Raw genomic sequence first — 23,920 nt, 5'->3', positions numbered from 1 at the left:
CCTGTGGTTTTCTGGGTGTGCTTCAAGATTTTGGTTACCACCTTTAAAGCGCTCCATGGCTTAGGACCCGGGTACTTACGAGACCGCCTGCTGTTACCTTATGCCTCCCACCGACCCGTACGCTCTCACAGAGAGGGTCTCCTCAGGGTGCCGTCTGCCAAACAGTGTCGGCTGGCGGCCCCCAGGAGCAGGGCCTTCTCTGTGGGGGCACCGACACTCTGGAACGAACTTCCCCCTGGCTTACGTCAAGTGCCTGATCTTCGGACCTTCCGTCGTGAGCTCAAAACACACCTATTTATTCAAGCAGGACTGGCATAATAGTGTCAAATTTTAATTTGGGGCTTTATTAATATTTTTAAAATTTTAAAACTAAATTTTAACCGGGTTTTATTATTTATATGTCTATTTTAAATATTTGGCCTATTTAATAAGTTTTTTAGATTAATGTTTTACTTTGTATATTTATGTGTTTTTTATATGGCTGTACACCGCCCTGAGTCCCTAGGGAGATAAAAGTATGAATAAATAAATAAATAAATAAATAAATAAACATATTTTATTAAAATAGCTGAGAATTAATTCATTCTCAGCTTAGTCCAAAACAAATTCTTCATAAACAGTCCTTCGGCCTTATCACCAACCTTTGTTGTCTTTGGCAACCTGCCAAAGGCTTTTCTTGGCAAAAACTCCACAAAGTTCAAGAGACAGTGACAAGAAGCAATGGAATCAACGTTGCTTTTCCATAAAGAACCCAAAGGCTCGTTATTGCTCTTCTAAGCCTTATGGGAGGGGCCAATCATCTCCTGGCCTTACTCCTGAGTCGTCCTTTTTTCTTCAGCTGCTCTTGCCTTCTGGCACTTCTTCTCATGCGTGCACTAGGAACAGGCTCCTCCTGTTCCTCTGCCTCTCTGCTGTCCATCTCTGAAGGCTTCGGAGTCTGCGCATCGCTCCCAGATGGTCCTAGACCCATCTCTGCCTCTGACGCAGAACCCTCGTCCGGGCCTTCCCCTGACTCCAGGACTGACCCATTGTCCTCCCCACCTCCTCACTGTCTGACTCTGCTGCCAGCTCTGCAGGCTGCTGGCGGACCACAACACACCTTTTCCAACCATCTGATGAGCAAACTCAATAGGGAAGCTTTACAACTGTGTGACTAACGTAACAACAGCAGTGATTCACCCCAAAGGGACTTTCTGGTTTTTCTTTGAAGACGTTTCACTTCTCATCCAAGAGGCTTCCTCAGCTCTGAGAGAAAGTTCAGTTGCCTCTTGACAAAGCGCCATGACCTGGATGACTGAGAATCCCCATAGACATGCAGTGATTCACTTAACAACGGTGGCAAGAAAGGCCGCACAATAGGGCCAAACTCACTTAACAACTATCTCAGCACCAAAAATTTGGGGTTCAGTTGTGGTCTTAAGCACCGAAGAAACTCTGTGATTTTTTGATAGGAATCAAAAACAACTTGAGGGCATGTAAATCCATCGATCAAAATCTGGGAGCTTGGAGAACAGATGACGGACAGCCCTTCCTTGCCTTGAAAGTTTGCCAGCCAGCAAAAATAAAAAAAAATTGTCTAGGTTCACTTGTCGGACTAATCAATGGCTTAACAACCCCGATTGGTTGATTGATCTTCAATGACTTGCATTAACGCAGAATGCGAAGGTTTTTTCAAAAAAATTTTTTTTATTGAGCTTTAATATTGATTATGTAAATAAACACAATGTAAATATATGTATTTAGCAGAAGAATTGAACAAAAGTAGAGAATATGTATGTCGATAAAGAAGGCTGTGAAAGTAGCATATATTAATTGTTATGTATGTCTTGTTTTTTACTGTGTTTTTGTCCTTGTTCCCCCCCCCCCCCGTTTTTAAAGGTAAAAAGCTCAATAAAAATTAAGAATGCTAAGTTTTATTTGCATTTAAACACACACACACACACACACACACACACACACACGAGAGAGAGAGTTTGCAAGCCACAGTGGTCCAGTTGACAGATTTCCCAAAGATATGGTAGAACCCTGGACTTACTGGAGAAGAGCCGAATGCTGGGAAAGATTGAGGGCAAAAGAAGAAGGGGACGACAGAGAACGAGGTGGCTGGATGGAGTCACTGAAGCAGTAGGCATGAGTTTAAATGGACTCCAAAGGATGGTAGAGGACAGGAAGGCCTGGAGGAACGTTGTCCAGGGGGTCGCGATGGGTCGGACATGACTTTGCAACTAACAACAACAACAACAACAACAACAAAACAAGCAGAAAAAATAATTGCTACCAACCTGCTTTCCATTGAGGATCTGTATACTGCACGAATCAAGAAGAGGGCCGTGAAAATATTTGCAGATCCCTCGCATCCTGGACATAAACTGTTTCAACTCCTACCCTCAAAACGACGCTATAGAGCACTGCACACCAGAACAACTAGACACAAGAACAGTTTTTTCCCGAAGGCCATCACTCTGCTAAACAAATAATTCCCTCAACACTGTCAGACTATTTACTGAATCTGCACTACTATTAATCTTCTCATAGTTCCCATCACCAATCTCTTTCCACTTATGACTGTATGACTATAACTTGTTGCTGGCAATCCTTATGATTTATATTGATATATTGACCATCAATTGTGTTGTAAATGTTGTACCTTGATGAACGTATCTTTTCTTTTATGTACACTGAGAGCATATGCACCAAGACAAATTCCTTGTGTGTCCAATCACACTTGGCCAATAAAAATTCTATTCTATTCTATTCTAAAATGGTAGATCCCGGTGTTACGAGACCCTCTCCACGCCTGGGATCAGATGATGGGAGGACGTGCCTCAGGGCAGAGTTCTGATCCATCCCTGGTGTCCTTGATTTTTTTCAGCAGACTCAGAAAAGCAATTATGAGACAGTTATGCTTGCCTCCTGGGCGTGCGGGTAACGCCATTTCCCCGTTCGGTAGGAATCAGCACTCCTTCATCCTCCTGTTTTTGCCTTCCTGGCAGCCTGGCTTAATTAGATAAAAAACCCAGGAGCAAAATTGCTATCGTGCAAACCTCCCAGCAAATAGAAAAACAGCTCGAAATATATATATATATATATATATATTTTCTTCGTCCTTTCGTGTAGAGGAGACTGGTGCTCTCTGAGCCCAGTTGTTTTCTTGCCAACCAAAAAGGTGCTTTTTCTGGAGGCAACTGGACTTTTCTTGTTTGTTTTTTTTTCTTCGAAAACGTTTCGCTTCTCATCCAAGAAGCTTCTTCAGCTCTGCCAGGATGGTGGGGAATGGAAGGATTTATATTCCTTGCAGACAGCTGGTCGTTTGCATCCTTTTTTGCAGTTGAGGCCACTTGGAGGTTTATCTGTCTCCACAAGGTCACCTGAGTAGCGCAAATGTTCCTATAATCTGCAGTTTTTCTCTGGGAATCCTTCCATTCCACACCATTTAGTCAGAGCTGAAGAAGCTTCGTGGATGAGAAGCAAAACATCTTCAAAGAAAAAACAAGAAAAGTCCAGTTGCCTCCTGAAAAAGCACCTTTGGGACAAATATGACCTGGATGACTGAGATTCTCCATAGATTTCTTTTCTTTGAAGACGTTTCATGACCCAAACTAGGTAACATCATCAATGTTAGTAACTGATGATGTTGTTACCTAGTTTGTGTCATGAAACGTCTTCAAGCAAACAAGGGTGCGCAACTTGGGCGTTCTCCTGGATGGACGGCTGTCGTTTTGAAGACCAGTTGGCGGCCGTCTCCAGGAGAGCTTTTTACCAGGTTCGCCTGGTTCGCCAGTTGCGCCCCTTCCTTGACCGGGATGCCTTATGCACAGTCACTCACGCTCTTGTCACTTCTCGTCTGGGTTATTGCAATGCTCTCTACATGGGGCTACCCCTGAAGTGCACTCGGAGGCTTCAGTTAGTCCAGAATGCAGCTGCGCGGGTGATTGAGGGAGCCACACGTTGCTCCCGGGTAACATCTCTCCTGCGCAGTCTGCACTGGCTACCTGTGGTCTTTCGGGTGCGCTTCAAGGTGTTGGTTACCACCTTTAAAGCGCTCCATGGCTTAGGGCCCGGGTAGTTACGGGACCGCCTGCTGTTACCTTCTGCCTCCCACTGACCCGTACGCTCACACAGAGAGGGTCTTCTCAGGGTGCCGTCCGCCAAGCAATGTCGGTTGGCAGCCCCCAGGGGAAGGGCCTTCTCTGTTGGAGCACCTACTCTCTGGAACGAACTTCCCCCTGGTTTGCGTCAATTACCTGACCTTCGGACCTTTCGCTGTGAATTGAAAATGTACTTGTTTATTCAAGCGGGACTGGCTTAATTTTTAAATTTTTAAAATTTTTAAATTTTTCACATTTTAATAATTTTAATCGGGGTATTTTATTTATGGGTCAAATTTGACGGTTTTAATTTTTGGCCATTTATAGAATACGTTATTTTAACTGTGGTTTTAATTTGTATATTGTACTGTTTTAATCTGGCTGTACACCGCCCTGAGTCCTTCGGGAGAAGGGCGGTATAAAAATCTAAATAATAAATAAATAAATAAATAAATAAATAAATAAATAAATAAATAAATAAATAAAACCAAGCTCAGAGAACACAAAGGACCCTTCATTTCAGTAATGAAATCAATTTTTTTTTAACTACCGGTTCTGTGGGCGTGGCTTGGTGGGCGTGGTGTGGCTTGCTGGGCGTGGCAGGGGAAGGATACTGCAAAATCTCCATTCCCACCCCACTCCAGGGGAAGGATACTGCAAAATCTCTATTCCCTCCCCACTCCAGGGGAAGGATACTGCAAAATCTCCATTCCCTCCCCACTCCAGGGGAAGGATACTGCAAAATCTCCATTCCCTCACCACTCCAGGGAAGGATATTGCAAAATCTCCATTCTCTCCCCACCCCTGGGGGAAGGATATTGCAAAATCTCCATTCCTAGCCCACCCTGGTGCCAGCCAGAGGCGGTATTTGCCGGTTTTCCGAACTGCTCAAAATTTCCGCTACCAGTTCTTCAGAACCTGCTGGATTTCACCCCTGCTTCATTTCAACACTGAACTACAAATATTCTCCTTCATTGGGATTCCAAAGGTTTTCACATGAGGCGGGGGGGAGGGGGAGAACCAAGCGGGTCAGGGGTCCAGCAGCCTTCCAGTGACTTGCCATGTTAACATGTAAACAGGCCTTTCCAAGAATCCGGAAACAGCCCCAGGAGAGCTTAAAAAGAGTTTGAGGAGGGCTGGGAAATTGAAAGTCGCCTGACCAGAAGGGAGCTCTGTTTCTGGGCTTCTGTTTCTACAGGGGCAGCTGAGATCTGACCTAAAATTATTCCAGCTTGCTCATTGGAAAAACATTATGGACTAGAAACTTGCTTTTGAGAAAGAGCCCAAAGCTGAACTTTGAATCGAAAGAGGAAAATGGTCCCTCACCTTCTAGCCATTTTACCATGCCATAGATCTAAAGAGCTCTTTTCCATGATTTTCTGGGTATTGGCTCTTCTATTATTATTATTTTTAACCAGGGATGCTATCACACCAACCTTTGAAGGGAGGGGAACATCCAAACGATTTCATTCCAGGAACCACTCATGGCTAATGTCTTTAGGAGGAGGAGAAGTCTCCTTTCCCCTGTTTTTAATTGCGCTTGTCTCGTTTCCACTCCCTTGGAAAGGGTAGGGAAACAGTCGCAGAGCATGAGATCAGACAGGGAAACCAAAGCTTAACAGAGTTGTGCAATGCAAAGGTTAGCAGGGGAAAAGGCTTCATGCAGCAGCGTCATAAAAGGAAAAATGCAGAAAGAAGAGAGGAGGGGAGGGAGGAGGAGGAGGAAAAGAAGAGGAGGAGGAGGAGGAGGAGGAGCAAGAGGGTACAAGAAAGGAGAGGAGAAAGAGAAAAGGAGGGGGAGGAGGAAGAGGAGAAGGAAAAGGAGAAAGAGGGGAGGAGAAAAAGGGAAAGAAGAGGAGAAGGAGGAGGAGGAAAGAAGTGAAAAAGATGGGGAGAAGGAAAAGGAGAAAGAGGGGAGGAGCAAGAGGGGAGAAGAAAGGAGAGGAGAAAGAGAAAAGGAAGGGGGAAGATAGGAACAGGAGGAAGAAGAGAAGGAAAAGGAAGAAGAGGGGAGGAGAAAATGGGAAAGAAGAGAAGAGGGAGGAGGAGGAGGAAAGAAGAGAAAAAGGAGGGGAGGAGAAGAAAGAGGAGAAGGAGCAAGAGGGGAGAAGAAAGGAGAGGAGAAAGAGAAAAGGAGGAGGAACAGGAGGAGGAAGAGTAGAAGGAAAAAGAGGAAGAGGGGAGGAGAAAAAGGGAAAGAAGGAGAGGGAGGAGTAGGAGGAGGAGGAAGGAAGAGAAAAAGGAGGGGGAGGAGGAGAAGGAAGAGGGGAGAAGAAGAAAAGGAGAGGAGAAAGAGAACAGGAGGAGGAAGAAGAGAAGGAGTATGAAGAGGGGAAGAGAAAAAGGGAAAGGAGAAGAGGATGGGGAGAAGAAAGAAAATGAGGCGGGGAGGAGGAGGAGGTCCAGGCAGCCAATTGTCACTTTCTAGAGGTTCACAAATCCCTGGATTCACGCCCATCACCTTCAGTTCTAATGGAGAAAGAGAAGGAAGTGACAGCAGGAAGATATTTCTCCAGCAGAAGGGTCACTTAAGTAGAAAACCTTTGTATTTCAAAAAGGACAAGAGGGGAACATATATTTTTTGGGGGGAATCATCACCTTTGTCTCCTGCAAGAAGAAACCACTCAACCCATGGTGTATTGGTAACTAGCAGGTTCCACAATGATAAGCCTATCACTCTTTTAGAACAGGGGTCTCCAACCTTGGCCACTTTAAGACTTGTGGACTTCAACTCCCAGAATTCCTCAGCCAGCTTTGCTGGCTGAGGGATTCTGGAAGTTGAAGTCCACAAGTCTTAAAGTGGCCAAGGTTGGAGACCCCTGTCTTAGAAGATGGATAGTCCTGTCAGGAGGATGAGGTCAAGAAAAAAAATTAAGGCCAAATCAAACAATGACCAATTAAGGGTTCACCCACCAGATATTCTGGAGCCAGACTGGGCGTGCTGGTGGGTGACATGGACCAGGAGGGAAAGGATGGGCAGGAACCCATCAGCCGCTACCTTGGAATTACCCCCCATAAAACAGTGCAAGAGCAACAGCTTTGCTCACCAAAATAGGGTATTTTAGTACTGACAACACGATATCAAGCACAACGTGAGGACCAGAGGAAAGTATATAATAGTAACTGTGAGAGGGATCTCGGAGTCCTAGTGGACAACCATTTAGATACGAGCCAGCAGTGTGCAGCAGCTGCCAAAAAAGCCAACACAGTTCTGGGCTGCATAAACAGAGGGATAGAATCAAGATCATGTGAAGTGTTAATACCACTTTATAATGCCTTGGTAAGGCCACACTTGGAATACTGCATTCAGTTTTGGTCGCCATGATGTAAAAAAAGATGTTGACGCTCTAGAAAGAGTGCAGAGAAGAGCAACAAAGATGATTAGGGGACTGGAGGATAAAACATATGAACGGTTGCAGAAACTCGGTGTGCCTAATTTAATGAAAAGAAGGACTAGGGGAGACATGATAGCAGTGTTCCAATATCTCAGGGGTTGCCACAAAGAAGAGGGAGTCGGGCTGTTCTCCAAAGCACCTGAGGGCAGGACAAGAAGCAATGGGTGGAAACTAATCAAGGAGAGATGCAACTAAGAACTAAGGAGAAATTTCCTGACAGAACAATTAATCAGTGGAACAACTTGCCTGCGGAAGTTGTGAATGCTCCAACACTGGAAATTTTTAAGAAAATGTTGGATAACCATTTGTCTGAAATGGTGTAGGGTTTCCTGCCTGGGCAGGGGGTTGGACTAGAAGACCTCCAAGGTCCCTTCCAACTCTGTTGTTGTTGTTGTCTCCAAGGTCCCTTCCAACTCTGTTGTTGTTGTTGTCTCCAAGGTCCCTTCCAACTCTGTTGTTGTTGTTGTTGTTGTTATATTTACTTGGCTACCAGGAAGATTCCCCAGAGGGGCTTAGATTTCAGCCAATCAAGTGCAAGAATGGATCAGACTTCCATTTTGAGTCCAGACCAAAGTCTAAAACTCCAGAGCTCCCATTTCCAACACTAGTTGGAAATTACAAATATATTGGAAATTAAGAGCTAATTTGGTCAAGTAACTAAGGCACCAGGCTAGAAACCAGGAGATGGCGAGTTCTAGTCCCATCTTAACCACGAAAGCTGGCTGGGTGACTTTGAACCAATCACTAGGAGGTGGCGAGTCCTAGTCCCGTCTTAGGCATGATAGCTGGCTGGATGACTTTGAACTAATCACTAGGAGGTGGCGAGTTCTAGTACCGTCTTAGGCACGAAAGCCAGCTGAGTGACTGTACCATCTCTCTCGCTTAACCCAACTCGTCTCAAAGGGCTGTTGTGGGGAAAATTGAAGGTTATTTTCACCACCTTGAGTTATTTATAAAAAAATAAAGGTGGGATGTAAAGAAATAAAAAAACAAACATAAATATCTGAATCATTTATGTACACTGAGCGCATATGCACCAAGACAAATTCCTTGTGTGTCCAATCACACTTGGCCAATAAAAAAATTCTATTCTATTCTATTCTATCATCGGTGGGAAACTTGTAGGAAAGGAAGTTTGTTTCCAGATCACATATGTTTTCCTTATCATATGCAGGACAGAAAACTGGAAATGAGGCACATTGTCTCAAATACACTTATGCTTGTGAGTTTGTGAACAAACCAAACCACAGAAAAACAACTGGAGTTAAAAATGATCTTTCGCTCACTTTCCCAGAGTTTAATTTTATACCAAAATGAAAGAGAATCATTTAGGCTACAACCCATGTGTGGCTCAAGCAATCTTTATTTTGTGTTTATTATTTTTTAAACCATTTTAAAAGTTTTTTTTTTTAATACAGGTAACTTAAATGAGGTGATAAAACAAGTCTATGCGTTTTCCCCTTGCGCCCCCCCAACATTCTTTCAAATCACACATACAGGAGGATCTTTAATTTTTTTTTTTAAATAATGCTTCTGGGATTCATTTTTGCTGTTACCTAAACAGTTGATCCCTCCAGGTGACAAGTGGGAAAAAAAATGGATGAATTAGGGAGGGGCAAGAAGTAAGGAAATATACACTCACACACCATACAAAAAGTAGTACATTTAAATACACACTTTAAAAAAAAACATTTTAAAAACCTTTTTTTTAAAAAAAAAATCCCACTACAGCATCACATACAAAGGAAATTTCACATCTAGGGGAAAGAAAAAAAAAGTGTAATGACACAATTTAACCAGAGGGGGAGTGGTTGCCCACTTCCCTTAGTTGGCAAGAAAGTTCCAGAAAGGGATGCAAATTTTTGGTGGCCGCAGAGGGTGGGGAAGGTGAATAGCTGTGCAATTGTCATAAAATACAAGCAAAACATGAGATGAAGGGGTTACCCTGGACCTTTTGCTAAACACAAGGTTGGGGCGACCAACAGGAGAGAAATATAAATGGAATCATTTGGAAGCAACAACCTGACATCACGCACACACCCCAAAATTTGTTTCAAAACCTTATTTGGATGAGCGCTCCCCCAACACTTCTGCAATCCATCCAAATGTGTTGGAGCTATCCAGATGTGTTGCTGCACCTCATTGGAGCAGCTGGCCAACACATCTGGAGAATGCCAAGTGATTTTCCATTCTCTACTGCAGGAGTCTCCAACCTTGGTCCCTTTTAAGACTTGTGGACTTCAACTCCCAGCAAAGCTGGCTGAGGAACTCTGGGAGTTGAAGTCCACAAGTCTTAAAGGGACCAAGGTTGAAGACCCCCGCTCTTAACAAGTTTTCCTTTTAAGAACTTTCTGGAACTGTCATTAACCTGCAAAGGAGAAAAGGCCACGCCTTCAACCTGACTTCTAACCATGAAATGCTGCAAAATTGTAGCCAAACTCAAAATGCAAAGTTTGCCTCCCCCGCCCCTCTTAGAGACCCTATTTCCTTCCCCCCCATGACGTTGAGTGGTGAACTGAAAACCAAGTTTAATTAAACTGTTTATAAACTTCTTAGATAGCCAGAAGAGTTGACTAGTTGCTAATCACAAATCTCCACAGAGTTGACAAGATGGGAGGAAACCGAAACGTTAACGGACACAGAACAGAACGGCACGTAGTTCGAACAGGCAAGAATATTTTCACTGAGCTGCAAAAAAGTTGTGTGCATTTTTCCCCTCCCAAAAGGGGAAAACTGAGAATATCCCAGCTTCAACTTCCCAAGAGGACACCCCCCCCTTTTGTTTTGTTTTTGAGAATGCCTCTCTTGGTCTTGCGCTTTAAGGCACCAACCACTGAAAAAAAATGATCATTTCAAGAGCAGGTGCAAATTTGGCACAAACGAAAAGAGAAGAGACGAGAGGGAAGATAGTGGAGCAATTGATAGGAAAAACTTTTTTTTTTAAAGGCATTTGCTTCAGAAATTTATTCTTGTTTTGATTACCCCCTTTTTTAAAAAAGGGGAATTAACATTGGGTACTTAGTAGTGTTACAAACTTCTAGGCTGAGGATGAAGCTAGCTATGGATGGAGAAGTTTCTCTACCCATCCCAACATTTCTCTGGTTACCTGAACTATGGAAAAGGTTTGCATAAAACAGGAGTCTCCAACCTTGGCCATTTTAAGACTTGTGCTGCCAGAGTTGAAGTCCACAAGTCTTAAAATTCTGGGAGTTGAAGTCCACAAGTCTCAAAATGGCCAAGATTGGAGTCCCCTGGCATGAAGAGATGGGAATGGTGGATAAGCAAGAGAAAAATGATAAAAGGAAAGGGAACCCTGCCTGTTATTTTTTTTCCCCCCAGTTATGGTTTTCTGGTGTTTTAATGTCTGCAAAAATCCACTTGAACAACTTTAATGAAAACTCAAAATGAAACAGAAGGCTGAAGAAGAAGAAAAAAAGGGAGCACTTTCCAGCTTTTGACCTTTTCAAGTAGCCAAAACAGCCTGGATGGATGGACCAAAAATGGCTCAGATGTTTAAAGGAAGAGGCGATGGGAGAACTTGTTCTAGCTTCATCCCTGGTCCATTGTGAAAAATGCAATCCAGCATTTTAAGAGGGGATAAGTCACCCAACCACTTCGGTCACAAGGCAAGTCAGGAATTGCCTATTTGCTCTTAGAAAGACCTAACAAACTTATTGTGACCTTCTCTTCTCATAAATCTAAGTTTATTGTAGGTTGGGGAACCTAGAAAGAAATTCATGGGAAATGTAGTTGTTAAAAATGATTCGTCAAAGATCCAGCTATGAGTCACCATTACGACCTCTGGCCTCATTTTCAGGGAGAGCTGCGGTATTTTTATGAACATATAAATTCACGTCATGACCTAGAGACGCTTAGCCAGGGATCCTCCTTGTTAGGTTTTCATAACAGATGGGACTTGGCAGATTAAATCTTTATATTTCAAAAGTTGGATCTATGGATGATCCCAAGTTATTCTCCACACGGTCTTTTCTTTGAAACTCAAAGCATCACACACACAAACACACACACATATATCCACAAAAGTACTTGTGGCTGCTAGGTCTGCAAAGAAGAATGAGAACTAATTTTCTATTGCCTATGAAAAATTACTGGCTCAGATCATCGTCAATCAGCAAATTAAAAAAAACAACCCAAAACCCACCACCCTAGCATTTAAGTTTCCAGAGATTACTTTTGTGTCCCTTAATTAAAAAATTAAAAAAAACCACAAAGCTAATTTAAAAAAAAAAAGGGATGAGAACAAGGACTTGGTCTCTGTAACCAGAGGGTGTAGTTTGGACTCCTGCGCGTGCGTATATATGCCTTGGCAACATGGCCTCTGAGAACGGACAGAGCGCCTGGGTTTTTTCATGGAGGGTATGGGAAGCAGGATCAAGGATGACGGCCATTTTTTTAGGGGCTAAACTAGAGGCATTGAAAACCCCCTCAGCAGCTACCCAACATGGATGAGGTAAACACAAAAGGGGACCAGGTGAGAATTCTGCCACAGGGAGAACCAAGGGGCCAAAGATTAGGGTTGATTTTGGGTGCAGTTGGCAAAAAAACAGAAATAGCACAAACTTTTTTTTTTAAATTAAAAAAAAAAACGCCTTTCTAGCTGGTCCAATGGTGCCCCAGAATGGTAGGTTTTAAATCTTACTCTCCCCTCTGCCTAGCTCGTAACAGACTTCGTTGGTTCTTTAAAAACAAAAACAAAAAACCAGGCAAGATCCCCTCTTTTAAGTTTAATGCACAGATTTTTTTTATATAAAAAAAACTGCAGTAACTTGCATTCACATTGCATTCACAAAGTGGAGAGAGACGAAAAGCCCTCAAATGGAGGGCATACAGTATTCCTTCACCCTGTGTCCCCCACTCCATATCCCCTCTCACTCCTCTATTGTTTGAGGACCCACCCACCCCAAATTTGAGGGTTTCGGGTCTCCCAGCCCCTCTTCCCACCCCCTTACCCGCACGAATCACACCTTTTTAAAATGCCCGTGGCGGAAAACATCCTTGGAAGTGAGTAGGGGAGAGCAGTGGGGTCTCTTAAGGGGAGATCGGACAGGTCAAGAATAATTCAGAAATGCTACATATCCAGGAAGGGAAAGAAACACGCACAGATAAACGTGTGCAAACACACACACACACACACACACACACACACACACACACACACACAAGCATACACCCTCATTTCTTTTCTTTCTTTGTTTTTCGACCCACCCACCCTCCATCGGGGCCCTCCCTTAATCTGAAGAATGCACAGCGCTTCCCGTTACACAAAAGTCACCCAAATAAAAAATAATAATAATAATTTTTTTTAAAAAAAAAAAAAGAGGAGGAAGCATTCCGAGACAACCCTGCCTCTAGTTTCAAACACACATCACACACCCCTTTGTCAATGCTCGGGTGGAGAGGAAGCAGCTTTTCAGCCCACGCAAACCGTTGGTGGGTTCGCCCCTTCCTCTTTGGCCCTCCGATCCCCAATGATAAAAGTAAAATTAGGAAGTCAGAAGGTTAAAAGTCTTCTCGCTCTCTCCGTTCAATCCATGATCGGTCCGGCTTTTCCCTCTACACATTTTTTTTTTCTAAGGCAGCCACTGAAGTTTCTTCTCTCTCCGAAATCAAAGTAAGCCCCCCCCCCCAAGAAGTGTGTTTGCCATCTTTTGCTTTCCGAATTGTCTCTCGCTCGCCTTGCTTTGCCCCCCAAGCTGTTTCAGTTCTTAAAATAAAAGCAGAACAGTGTTTTTTTTTTGAAAATAGAAAATACTGTTCCAAGGCTGGGCTGATCCATTTCGGTGCAGCTGAAGACGAGGTCCACTCAACGCAATCCACAGCAATCCAGTCTTGTGTTAGAATCAAGCACCCAAAAACTTTGCTCTCACGGACCAAAAAAATGTATTATTATTATTATTATTATTATTATTATTATTACTAAATGGTCTTTCGGTTCTTTTTTTTTTCCCCCAACACTCCCTTGCCCCACCCCTTCCCACCCCAAAAGATGCCATTTCCGCTACCCAAGGTTTATTATTTTTTATGCTACGACAAATTCCGATTTCATGTCCGCTTTGACTTCGGGTTTCCAAACCGAATCTTCGAAGTCCAGATCAAGGCTGCCTTCGCTGGAAACGCTGCTGTTGCTGCTGGTGCGGCCGGATTTTCGATTGGGCAGCCAGTGGTAAGGGGCTCGGGCGTCCCGCCTTGCCTTCCGGCGCAGCCTTTTTTGCTGCATCAAAAGCTGCAGGCGTTCCACTTTGCAGCGGGTGGCACGGTTCTCCGTCTGCCGCAAGCGGTCGCCTAAAAGCAGGGAGACACAGAGAAACGAAGGTTATTAAGGGGAGAAGTTGAGATGGAATCAAATCACTCATTCAGCTGTGAAAAAGTTGGTTTTTATATAGGGGTCCCGGATATGAATCCACTGTTTTTTTTACCTTATACTCGCAGGACTGACCGAAAAAAAAATTGACTAGTTAGTCCTTGATTTACAACCATTTGTTTAGTGGCTGTTCAAAATAGCAAGGGCACTTTGATTTACACCTTGATCCTCATACTTAGGAGTCCATCATGACAGGGTCACATAATTAGAACTTGGGTACTGGGCAAGTCTGTATTTATGAGGGTTGAACCATCTGGGGGGGGAGGGGGTGTTGATTGCTATTTGCAACCTTCTGACAAAGTTAATGAGGGAAGCCGGATTTGTGATTCATTTGACAGCTGTGGCAAAAGACGTTACAAAAAAAATCGGATGTGGCTCACTTAAGAATTGCTTTGCTTAGCAATGCAAATTCTGGTTCCAACTGTGGTCATAAGTCGAGGACTACCTATATGTGTCATGAAGGCAGTGTTGGCTGCTAGGTAGACCTGATCCAGGGCGAGTTGTCCCCAGTCTCCCCTTAATGGTGCCTTAATGGTGCATTCACCCATCCCAGATCAAGTTCATTCACCACGTGCTTCACATCAGGAAGTAAAATAATGCAAACAGAAATCTCTTGGTTTTAATCATCCCCACTCATTGCCCAAGCAATAGAAACCACACACAGAAAACGAAAAAAATAAATCAATTGTTTTTCTTCCTGTGCACCAGGTGTGCCTCCTTTGGAGAGGGGGGGATGGGAAGACATAAAATACTTCCTGTCAGTTCTAAATTTTTGTTCTCGCAACAACCCAGCAATGTAGGCTAGCTGTTGGCCTGATCTTCCACGAAACCTCACATTTGACAACACTAAAGGGGTTACCTAATTTGGCTAATAAAACATCTGCAAGAAAACAGCCAACCTCAGAGAGAGAGAGAGAGAGAGAGAGAGAGAGCGCACCAGGACCCTTCTCATTCAACCCTGAGCTACAAATATATTCTCTTTGACTCTGAAATGTCTTTTGCACCCAGCTACGGCTCAAAGGCAAGCGGACGAATGACGCAATTTAAGAAAGGTTGCAAAACTTAAAAGGCTACGCCTTGTGTAAACAGCCTGGGAAGGCAGGGTGAAGAGATGCTGCCTAGGGGACGGTCAAAGAAAAGAGAGGGCCTAAGCCCAGGGGTGTCAAACTCGATTCCATTGAGGGCCACATCAGGGTTGTGTTTGATCTTGGGGGGATGGGTGGATTGGGCATGGTCAGGGTGGACGGGGCCAGCTCGATGTCACTCATGTCAAGGGCGCCTGTAGTGGCCCGAGCGCTCTGCCAGCAAAAACGGGCTCCCGAGTTCCGTTTTCAGCTGCCACGGTCTCCTGCAGCGAAAAGGGAGCTAATTCAAGCAAAATAAATAAAACGTACCAAACGCCCTGCCACTAACTACAGGTAGTCCCTCATCTTACAACCATCCGTTTAGTGACCGTTCAAAGTTACAAGGGCACTGAAGAAAGGGACTTATGACCAGGTCCTCACACTTATGACCGTCACAACGTCCCCACGGTCGCACGATCGACTTTCATTTTCCCCTTCCGACAAGCAAAGTCAATTGAGGAAGTTAGGATCTGCTAAGTTGTGATTCACTTCACAACTGCATAGATTTGCTTAACCACCTTGGGGGGGGCGCGGGGGAACCAAGGACATAAAATCGGGTGTGACTCGCTTAACTGCCTTGCTTAGTAGTGGAAATTCTGGCTCCAACTGTGGTTTTAAGTTGAGGACTACATGCGTGAACTGCTGAAGGAGAGTTACAAAAGTGAGTTTTTGTTTTTGGCTTCCCTCACCAGCATCATAGGCCTATCTTGGCTGACCACTACCCTTCCTTGGATATATTGGATAACTAAGTTAATAATCAGGCCACTTTCTTCCCCCCCAAGACCCTGGTCTGTCCTGTGAGATTCTCCCCTCCCATGCCCTTAAAGGCCCACTAGGCCACTCAGCCACGGGAGGGGCTTCATCTAAGTCACAGTTTCCATGGCAACAGAGTCAGGATGCTGAAACAGCAGGTAAACAATGGTGCTGGACATTCGTTCCGACCCATTCCCAGGTTTAGATGGCTGCCCGCTTTTAAACAAAAACCAAAGTTCCCAGCTTCTGAAACAGAGGACGCTTTTTGGAAAGAGAATTCCTCTTTTATTTCTTCTTCTTCGCCTCCTCGCTTTAGCAGGCCGTGGGTGGGCGAACAATTGAACGTTTACAAAAATGAGACAGAAAAAAGTGGCGCCCACTCAAACAAGACTTGGCCATGGCTTTTTCTTTCCCAGGGTCTCCTGTGTCAATGACCCCAGGGGCACCAGGGCGAAAGAATATATATATTTTGCTCCTAGAAGCATGAAGCTGTAAACACCAGCCTGAAGATGACGAATGAGACTTCATCGAAACGTAGCCAAGACGCTTCCAATTTTACGCGGGAGAAAACCCGAATAACCAAAGACCTACGTGTGTGTGTGTGTGTGTGTGTGTGTGTGTGTGTGTGTGTGTGTAGGTCTTGGCATATTCGGATCTTTTCCCGTGTAAGGTTGAAAGTATCTCGCCAAGATACTCTCAACCTTACACGGGAAAAGACCCGAATATGCCAAGACCTACATACCTATACCTGTGAAAACTACGAAAACATCCGTGTAAGATTGGAAGTGTCTTGGTGACATTTCGACGAAGTCTCATTCGCCATCTTCAGGCTTCAGCTTCGTGCTTCTGGGAGCAATGTGTGATCGCAGCCGTTTCTTCCTTTTAACTGCTAGTGGGGGTTTGAACTGATTGGGTGGGATATTGGCTGTGCCCTGATTGGATGGGGTTTTTTTTGTGCTCTGATTGGCTGGGGGTGTGTCCTGTTTGGGTGGGGGCTTGGTTGTGCTCAGATTAGTCTGAGTTGCAGGGGGATTTGAGCTGGTGAGTTGCATTGCTGTTGTTTGGCTTCGAAGCGGGAGAAAACCCGAATAACCAAAGACCTACATATACATACATACATACATACATACATACATACATACATACATACATACATACATATATATATAAAGTTAAGGCAGAAAGGTTTTGCTAAAAAGCTAAAACCTGAAATAACAGGGCACCACTTCTTATTCTGACGTGATCAGTAGCCTACGACTTAACAACAATTCATTTAGTGACCATTCAAAGTTACAAAAAGCGACTTATGACTCTTTTATACACTTAAAGACCGTTGCAGCAATCTCATGGTCATATGATCAAAATTCAGGCTCATGGCAACTGACTCGTAGTTATGACGGTTGCACTATCCCCGGAGTGACCACCTTTTTGAGACCTTCTGACAAGCAAAAGTCAACGGGGAAGACAGATTCACTTAACAACCGGCTCACACACATACGCTGTAGCGATTCACTTAACGACTGTGGTAAGAAAGGTCGTAAACTGGGGCGAAACTGCTCATCACAGAAATTTTGGAATCAATTTACGGTCGTAAGTCAAGGGCCACCTGAATTTAAACCTCAAGAGTTTTGCTCGAAAGCTGAGCACCATTCGTTTTATGCCGCCCATTATTTAAACCTTGTTTTCTCTCCCCAGAATCAGGAAAAAAGAGGAAACACGCATGAGAGAGGAAGGTCATGCTTTGGAAGGCCCGAAAGTAGCCGAGCATGTTAAGAATTAACTAGCTGATCTCATGCCCTAAAGCGTAGAAGGGCATTTTTAATCTGCACTGGTCGCAGGCAGGGACAGAAGCTGGAGGCGGCATTTATTTTGGAGGAATTCACCCGAAAAGACCACAAGTTTGCAAACACCCCCCGGAGAGAAAAACTTGACTCGGTGGACAGGCTGAGGAAAGTAGTGGGGATTCATTCTCTCCATCGACATTTTATTTTTTTTTTTTTTTTTTTTTTTTTTTTTTTTTTTAACAGTTCCTACCCGATGTCTTTTTTTTATTAAAAGAGTTTTAAAAAAAACAAAAACATTTTCCCCCTTTTTTCCCCCTCCCTCCCAAAAAAAAAAAAAAACAAAACATCCCCCTCCCTCCCCCACCCCCGGCTTCCCGGGTCAATCACAAGGTAAAGTCCAATCCAAATAACCACATCCAAAGCTTTTCGTCTCCCAACCCCCTCCCCATTACATAAAATAACTTTCTAATTATTCAAAGGCAATCTGATTCTCCATCGACATTTTAATTTAGGGGTGGGGAAGGATGGCTCGCTCGTGACTTGTGGACTTCAACTCCCAGAATTCCTGAGCCTGCTATGCTATGCTATCCTGGCTCAGGAATTCTGGGAATTGAAGTCTGTAAGTCACAAAGGGGCCGTCATCGTTCCCCACCTCTGCTTTTAATTGGATTGCTTTTTTTCTCCCCTCCCGCAAGAAACTCTAGAAATAGATCTCTAATTTCCCTTGGCCTCTACCACAAGCCTGCAAGGTAGACCAGGATGAGACTCTGCCAGACCCCAGTCAGTTTTACGGTGGACGGGAGGGATTTGAACCGGGTTCTCCTCAATCTTAATCTAGCCCGGTCATGCAGTGTTCCCAAATTGGGCCTTTCTGTGAGGGGAGTGGACTTCAACTCCCAGAATTCTCAGCCACGGCCCATCTGACTAGGGGATTCTGGGAGTTGAAGTCCAAACATCTGGCAGTTAGCCAGGTTGGGAAATACTGTAACATCCCCAGGAATTGGAAAACTGAGACAATGCTACCAGTCCTTTTGCTTTGGAAAATTACTACAGCGATGGAGTAGCAGCAGCAACAGCGATATTCAAATGTCCAGACTACAAGTGGCCCGAACTACTATTCCCATCATGCTTTTGAACATTAAAGTAGGGGCCCTAGGCACATATAAGCCGATGATTCTCAAATCGAATCAATCAGTTGAACTGAACTGTATTCAATTCAAATCTTTATTATAGCCAAAGATCAGCGCAAAGTTGAGCCAATGGTTAGAAACAAAACAAAGAAAAAAAAATAGCATAATCTGAGAAATAATTAACTAGAACAATTAATCAATGGAACAACTTGAATCCAGAAGTTGTGGGTGCTCCAACACACATCTTAAAGAGGAGATTGGACAGCCATTTGTCTGAAATGGAATAGGGTTTCCTGCTTGAGTAGGGGGTTGGACTAGAAGACCTCCAAGGTCCCTTCCAACTCTGTTATTCTGAGAGAAGCCGATTCTCTTCCTGACTTGAAATACCTCCTGATCAGCTCAAATTCTCAGAACTGCTACAAAACCTTCCTACCAGTCTTCCTGCAGATACAGCCCTCCCCCCAAATCAACCTCCCACCACTGGGCCAGGCCCTTCTCTTTTGTCAAATCTCTTTGTACAGTCATTCCAAGCATTTTTACACCCCTCAAGTAAAAGCATTCCAGGCCTTTGCACATCACTGAGTGCAATTATCTCCCGGGTCTCTTTTCTGAGAAGACCCTTCCCCCCCACCAATCCCTAAGTGTGCAAAAGAAACGGATGACACACAGATAACACACCGATTCGTGTGTTCTTCTGCCTATTCCTTCACTCCCTCCACTGTATGTTGCAGGATTTGGGCAACGAGCCAAAGACCCTGCCCTGTTTCATTTCGGTAACTCTTCTCACCAGAGGACTAACCTAACAACTGCATCCCTTAGTGGCGGAAGATCTGGTCCCAATTGTGGCCGTTTTTAACGTCCTCGAGGGCTACATGTAGTTTATTGAAGCAGAGCTGGGGGATGTTCCTCTCATTTTGTACACAGAGTGCAAATATCTGGCATTTGTGTGTGTGTGTAGGGGGGAAGCCTCTGGATTTGGGGTTCCCCCCCAAAGCCTCCGTATTGCTGTAGTGCTTAGCCTGAGGAAAATAACCACACCTTTGAGCAAAGGTCCCAGTCTCACATCTCCTGAAAAAGGCTCCTGAGTTTGCCTGGGAAAAAAATTAAATGCAGGACTGGAAGGGAGAAGTTAGCTATATTTGAGGGAGGGAGGAAACAAATCACATTTGGATGTCAACAGGCTATGGGGTGGGGGAGTCACTGCCTCCTTTCTTACCAAGTAAATATCTAATTGGGAAATGTTAACTTTCCCCTTTCTGAAAGCAACCCAGGCTGATGATTGACAGTGAACCCCTTCAAAACGATTTCAGAATGGCTAAAGAGCACCGCGCCGCACTCTGCCTATGCTCAGAGGGGGCCTCTTCCGCACGCTTACTTTCCTCTGCATGGTAGAAGCAGTGGAAAAGCAGATACCAGTAAAGGAAGCGAAAGAAAGTGGAAAGTTTAAAAAAAAAAAAAGAACAAGAAAGGGAGCTTTGTATCCTTAATTTGTGTCTATGAAAAATGCAATTCGCCCCAAGGACTGACCCTTCCCCTTCCCCACCCCCACCCAACCCGCCCAATATTATGAAGGGAGCGGGTATAGAGCACTCTTCCACCCCCCCACAGAGCTGGTCTGTGCATCTCTCCCACTTGGCTGTCGACAACTGCCCAAACAGTGTGCGTGTTACAAAGTGCTCAATGCAGCATTTGTGATTTCAAAACCTCCTTTCTCTAGCTTCCCTCTTGCTTCCTTCCGTCCCTTCCCCATTCATTCTGGGGCCCTTTGTTTGGGGAAGAGAAATACTCTGTGTGTGTGTGTGTGTTTGTGTGTGTGCGCGCCTGCGTGCACCAATGCTGTGGGAGGGCGGGTGGGGGGGAGCAGTAGGAACCAGAGACGAAGCAGCATTCGAGATGCCAGGGCTGAAAGAAGCAAAGGAAGCATGCAACACAACCGCACTTCCTTTGCAGCACCCATTAAAAAAATGTGGCTCCCCCCCCCTCCCACTTGTGACCGTTTGCGTTTGGGGTTTCAGGCAGGTGGCACCTGCTGGCTTCATCAGCTGGGCATCTCCCTCGTGGACTTTTGCTTTTTTTTTTTTTATATATATAAAATTGCCGTGCCAAGGATCGTCCCTCCGTGGTTGCCAACCTCCCAGGCGACGGGAGTGACGTCCTAGCTCAGCCGATGTGCGTGCGCGCCGAGGAGGAATCCGACGGCTTTGGTGCATGAGAAGGGAAGGGGGGAGGGAGGTGGGGAAAGGAAGGGCTGTGTGTTCCCAGAAAACGGGGAGGAGGAAGGAAAAAGAGGAGGAAGGGATGGGAAGTGGAGGCTGCCGGTTCCTTGGAGCAGCCTTGAAAGGCAGACAGCCTCCTCCGTGGCAGCCTTCGTAGGTTGGAGTGACCCTGCTGCGGGAATAGCAGAGCCGGAAAAAAGGGAGGACACTAAGCACTAAGCCAGGTTCTGACGTAAGCAGGCAAGAGGCTCCGGCCTTCGCTGGCTCCAGCTGGTTCCTCAAGCAAGGGAGATGGTTGGCAGGGGATCTCAAGATCTCTCTCTTGACTTGACAGAGGGTGAGCCAGTCCAGACAGCCTTAGAAACCAGCAAGCGAGTGTTGCAATATCCAGCACACGGCCTGATTCATGAGGGCAAGGGAAGGCGCAATGGTTTCTCACCCAACCCCTTCTCACTATGGGTGCAGGGGCTCAGCGTCCATTCCTCGCCTCTTGAATTCAGACATAATACAGGCAGTCCTTGACTTACAATCACACTTGAGAATCACACGCCCCCGTTAAAGACCTTGGAGTTTTCATATCAAATGATCTAAATGCCAAAGCCCACTGCAACTACATAGCAAAAAAGGCTCTGAGAGTTGTAAACCTAATCTTGTGTAGCTTCTTCTCCAAAAACTCTACACTACTAACCAGAGCATACAAAACATTTGCTAGGCCTATTCTTGAATACAGCTCACCTGTCTGGAACCCATACCACATTTCTGACATCAACACAATTGAACATGTCCAGAAATATTTTACAAGAAGAGTTCTCCGCTCCTCTGAAAACAACAAAATACCTTATGCCACCAGACTTGAAATCCTGGGTTTAGAAAATTTAGAACTCCGCCGACTCCGACAAGACTGTGCTTAACTCATAGAATCATCTATTGCAATGTCCTTCCTGTTGAAGACTATTTCAGCTTCAATCGCAATAATACAAGAGCAAACAATAGATTTAAACTTAATGTTAACCGCTTTAATCTTGATTGCAGAAAATATGACTTCTGCAACAGAGTTATTAACACTTGGAACATACTACATGACTCTGTGGTCTCTTCTCAAAATCCCAAAAGCTTTAACCAAAAGCTGTCTACTATTGACCTCACCCCATTCCTAAGAGGCCTGTAAGGGGCGTGCATAAGAGCACCAGCATGCCACTACCGTTCCTGTCCTATTGTTTCCTTTCATTATATCAAATTAATATAGTTATTGCATACTTTTTCTCATATATATGCTTATATCATATGTAGTTATTTTATGTTGATGCTTGTGTATATTGTTGTGACAAAATAAAAAAAAATTTCCATTGCTAAGCAAGTTTGGTGTTAAGTGAATTGCTCTCGATTTTATGACCTTTTTTTTTTTGCCACGTTTCTTTTGCTAAGGGAATCGCAATTTAAGAAATTGCACACTGGTTTATTGAGCAAATCTGGCTTCCCCCATTGACTCTGCTTCTTGGAAGCGGGCTGGGAAGGTCACATATGGAGACCACATGACCCCCACAGTGCTGCAACTGCCAAAAAGGACAAGTTTGGTTGCCACGCAGCCAAATTTTGATAATCTGACGGCGAGGATTTTGCAACCGTCGTAAGTCCGAGGACTGGTCACGTCACTTGTTTCAGTTGTAAATTTGAACGTTCATTAAGTGAATGGTTGCAAGTCAAGGACTGTCTGTAGCGGTTAAAGCGTTGTTTTCTCAACCTGGGCCAGTTTGAGATGGGTGGCCAACTACTCCCAGAATTCCTCAGCCAGCCTCGTTTGCTGACTGGGGAATTTTGGGAATTGAAGTCCACATATTATAATAATAACAACAACAACAACAACAACAACAACAACAGAGTTGGAAGGGACCTTGGAGGCCTTCTAGTCCAACCCCCTGCCCAGGCAGGAAACCCTACACCATCTCAGTCAGATGGTTATCCAACATTTTCTTAAAAATTTCCAGTGTTGGAGCATTCACAACTTCTGCAGGCAAGTCGTTACACTTATTAATTGTTCTAACTGTCAGGAAATTTCTCCTTAGTTCTAAATTGCTTTTTTCCTTGATCAGTTTCCACCCATTGCTTCTTGTTCTACCCTCAGGTACTTTGGAGAACAGCCCGACTCCCTCTTCTTTATGGCAGCCCCTGAGATATTGGAACACTGCTATCATGTCTCCCCTAGTCCTTCTTTTTATTAAACTAGACATACCCAGTTCCTGCAACTGTTCTTCATATGTTTTAGCCTCCAGTCCCCTAATCATCTTGGTTGCTCTTCTCTGCACTCTTTCTAGAGTCTCAGCATCTTTTTTACATCGCGGTGACCAAAACTGAATGCAATATTCCAAGTGTGGCCTTACCAAGGCATTATAAAGTGGCACTAACACTTTATAAGACCTTGATTCTATTCCTCTGTTTATGCAGCCCAGAACTGTGTTGGCTTTTTTAGCAGCTGCTGCACGCAGCTGGCTCATATCCAAATGATCGTCCACTAGGACTCCAAGATCCCTCTCACTACTATTGAGCAAGGTACCACATATATGGTACCTGTGCATTTTGTTTTAAAGTGGCCCATGTTAAGGTGCTAAGTCAAGTTCAGTGGTCTCTCCGTTATGGTTCATTTTGCTGGGTTTCCTAATAGTTACTAATATTTTTCTTGTTTTGGACAGCTATCCAACACCATGCAGCCAAAACAATAATGGAGAAGGCTCTACAAGGAGTTTTCTTAGGAAACAGATTTAACAATATTTGAAGGGCTGCCACAAAGTGGGGGGGGAGGGGGTTTCAGCCTATTTTCCAAAGCACCAGAAGGCAAGACAAGAAGCAATGGATGGAAACTGAATGAAGAGAGAAGCAACTTAGAACTAAGGAGAAACTTCCTGACAGTAAGAACAATTAATAATAACAGAACAGAATAACAGAGTTGGAAGGGACCTTGGAGGTCTTCTAGTCCAACCCCCTGCCCAGGCAGGAAACCCTATACCATTTCAGACAAATGTTTATCCAACCTCTTCTTAAAAACTGCCAGTG

At 44.5% G+C, this 23,920-nt stretch overlaps 1 protein-coding gene across 3 annotated transcripts in view; it reads right to left on the bottom strand.

The window, feature by feature from the left end:
• Positions 1-8,842: 8,842 nt before the first annotated feature.
• MIDN (midnolin) overlaps positions 8,843-23,920 on the bottom strand; it is a 55,508-nt gene continuing 40,430 nt past the window's right edge. For all 3 annotated transcript variants that reach the window (XM_058163528.1, XM_058163527.1, XM_058163526.1), the window contains one exon: positions 8,843-13,786. In XM_058163528.1, the coding sequence (XP_058019511.1) occupies positions 13,524-13,786 (263 nt within the window). In that variant the 3' untranslated portion in view covers positions 8,843-13,523. The remainder of the gene's footprint in view (positions 13,787-23,920) is intronic.

The sequence above is a fragment of the Ahaetulla prasina genome, chromosome 1 (assembly GCF_028640845.1).
Source record: "Ahaetulla prasina isolate Xishuangbanna chromosome 1, ASM2864084v1, whole genome shotgun sequence".
NCBI lineage: Eukaryota > Metazoa > Chordata > Lepidosauria > Squamata > Colubridae > Ahaetulla > Ahaetulla prasina.
The sequence above is the reverse complement of the archived record's forward strand: the minus strand, read 5'-3'. Positions and strand labels throughout refer to the sequence as shown.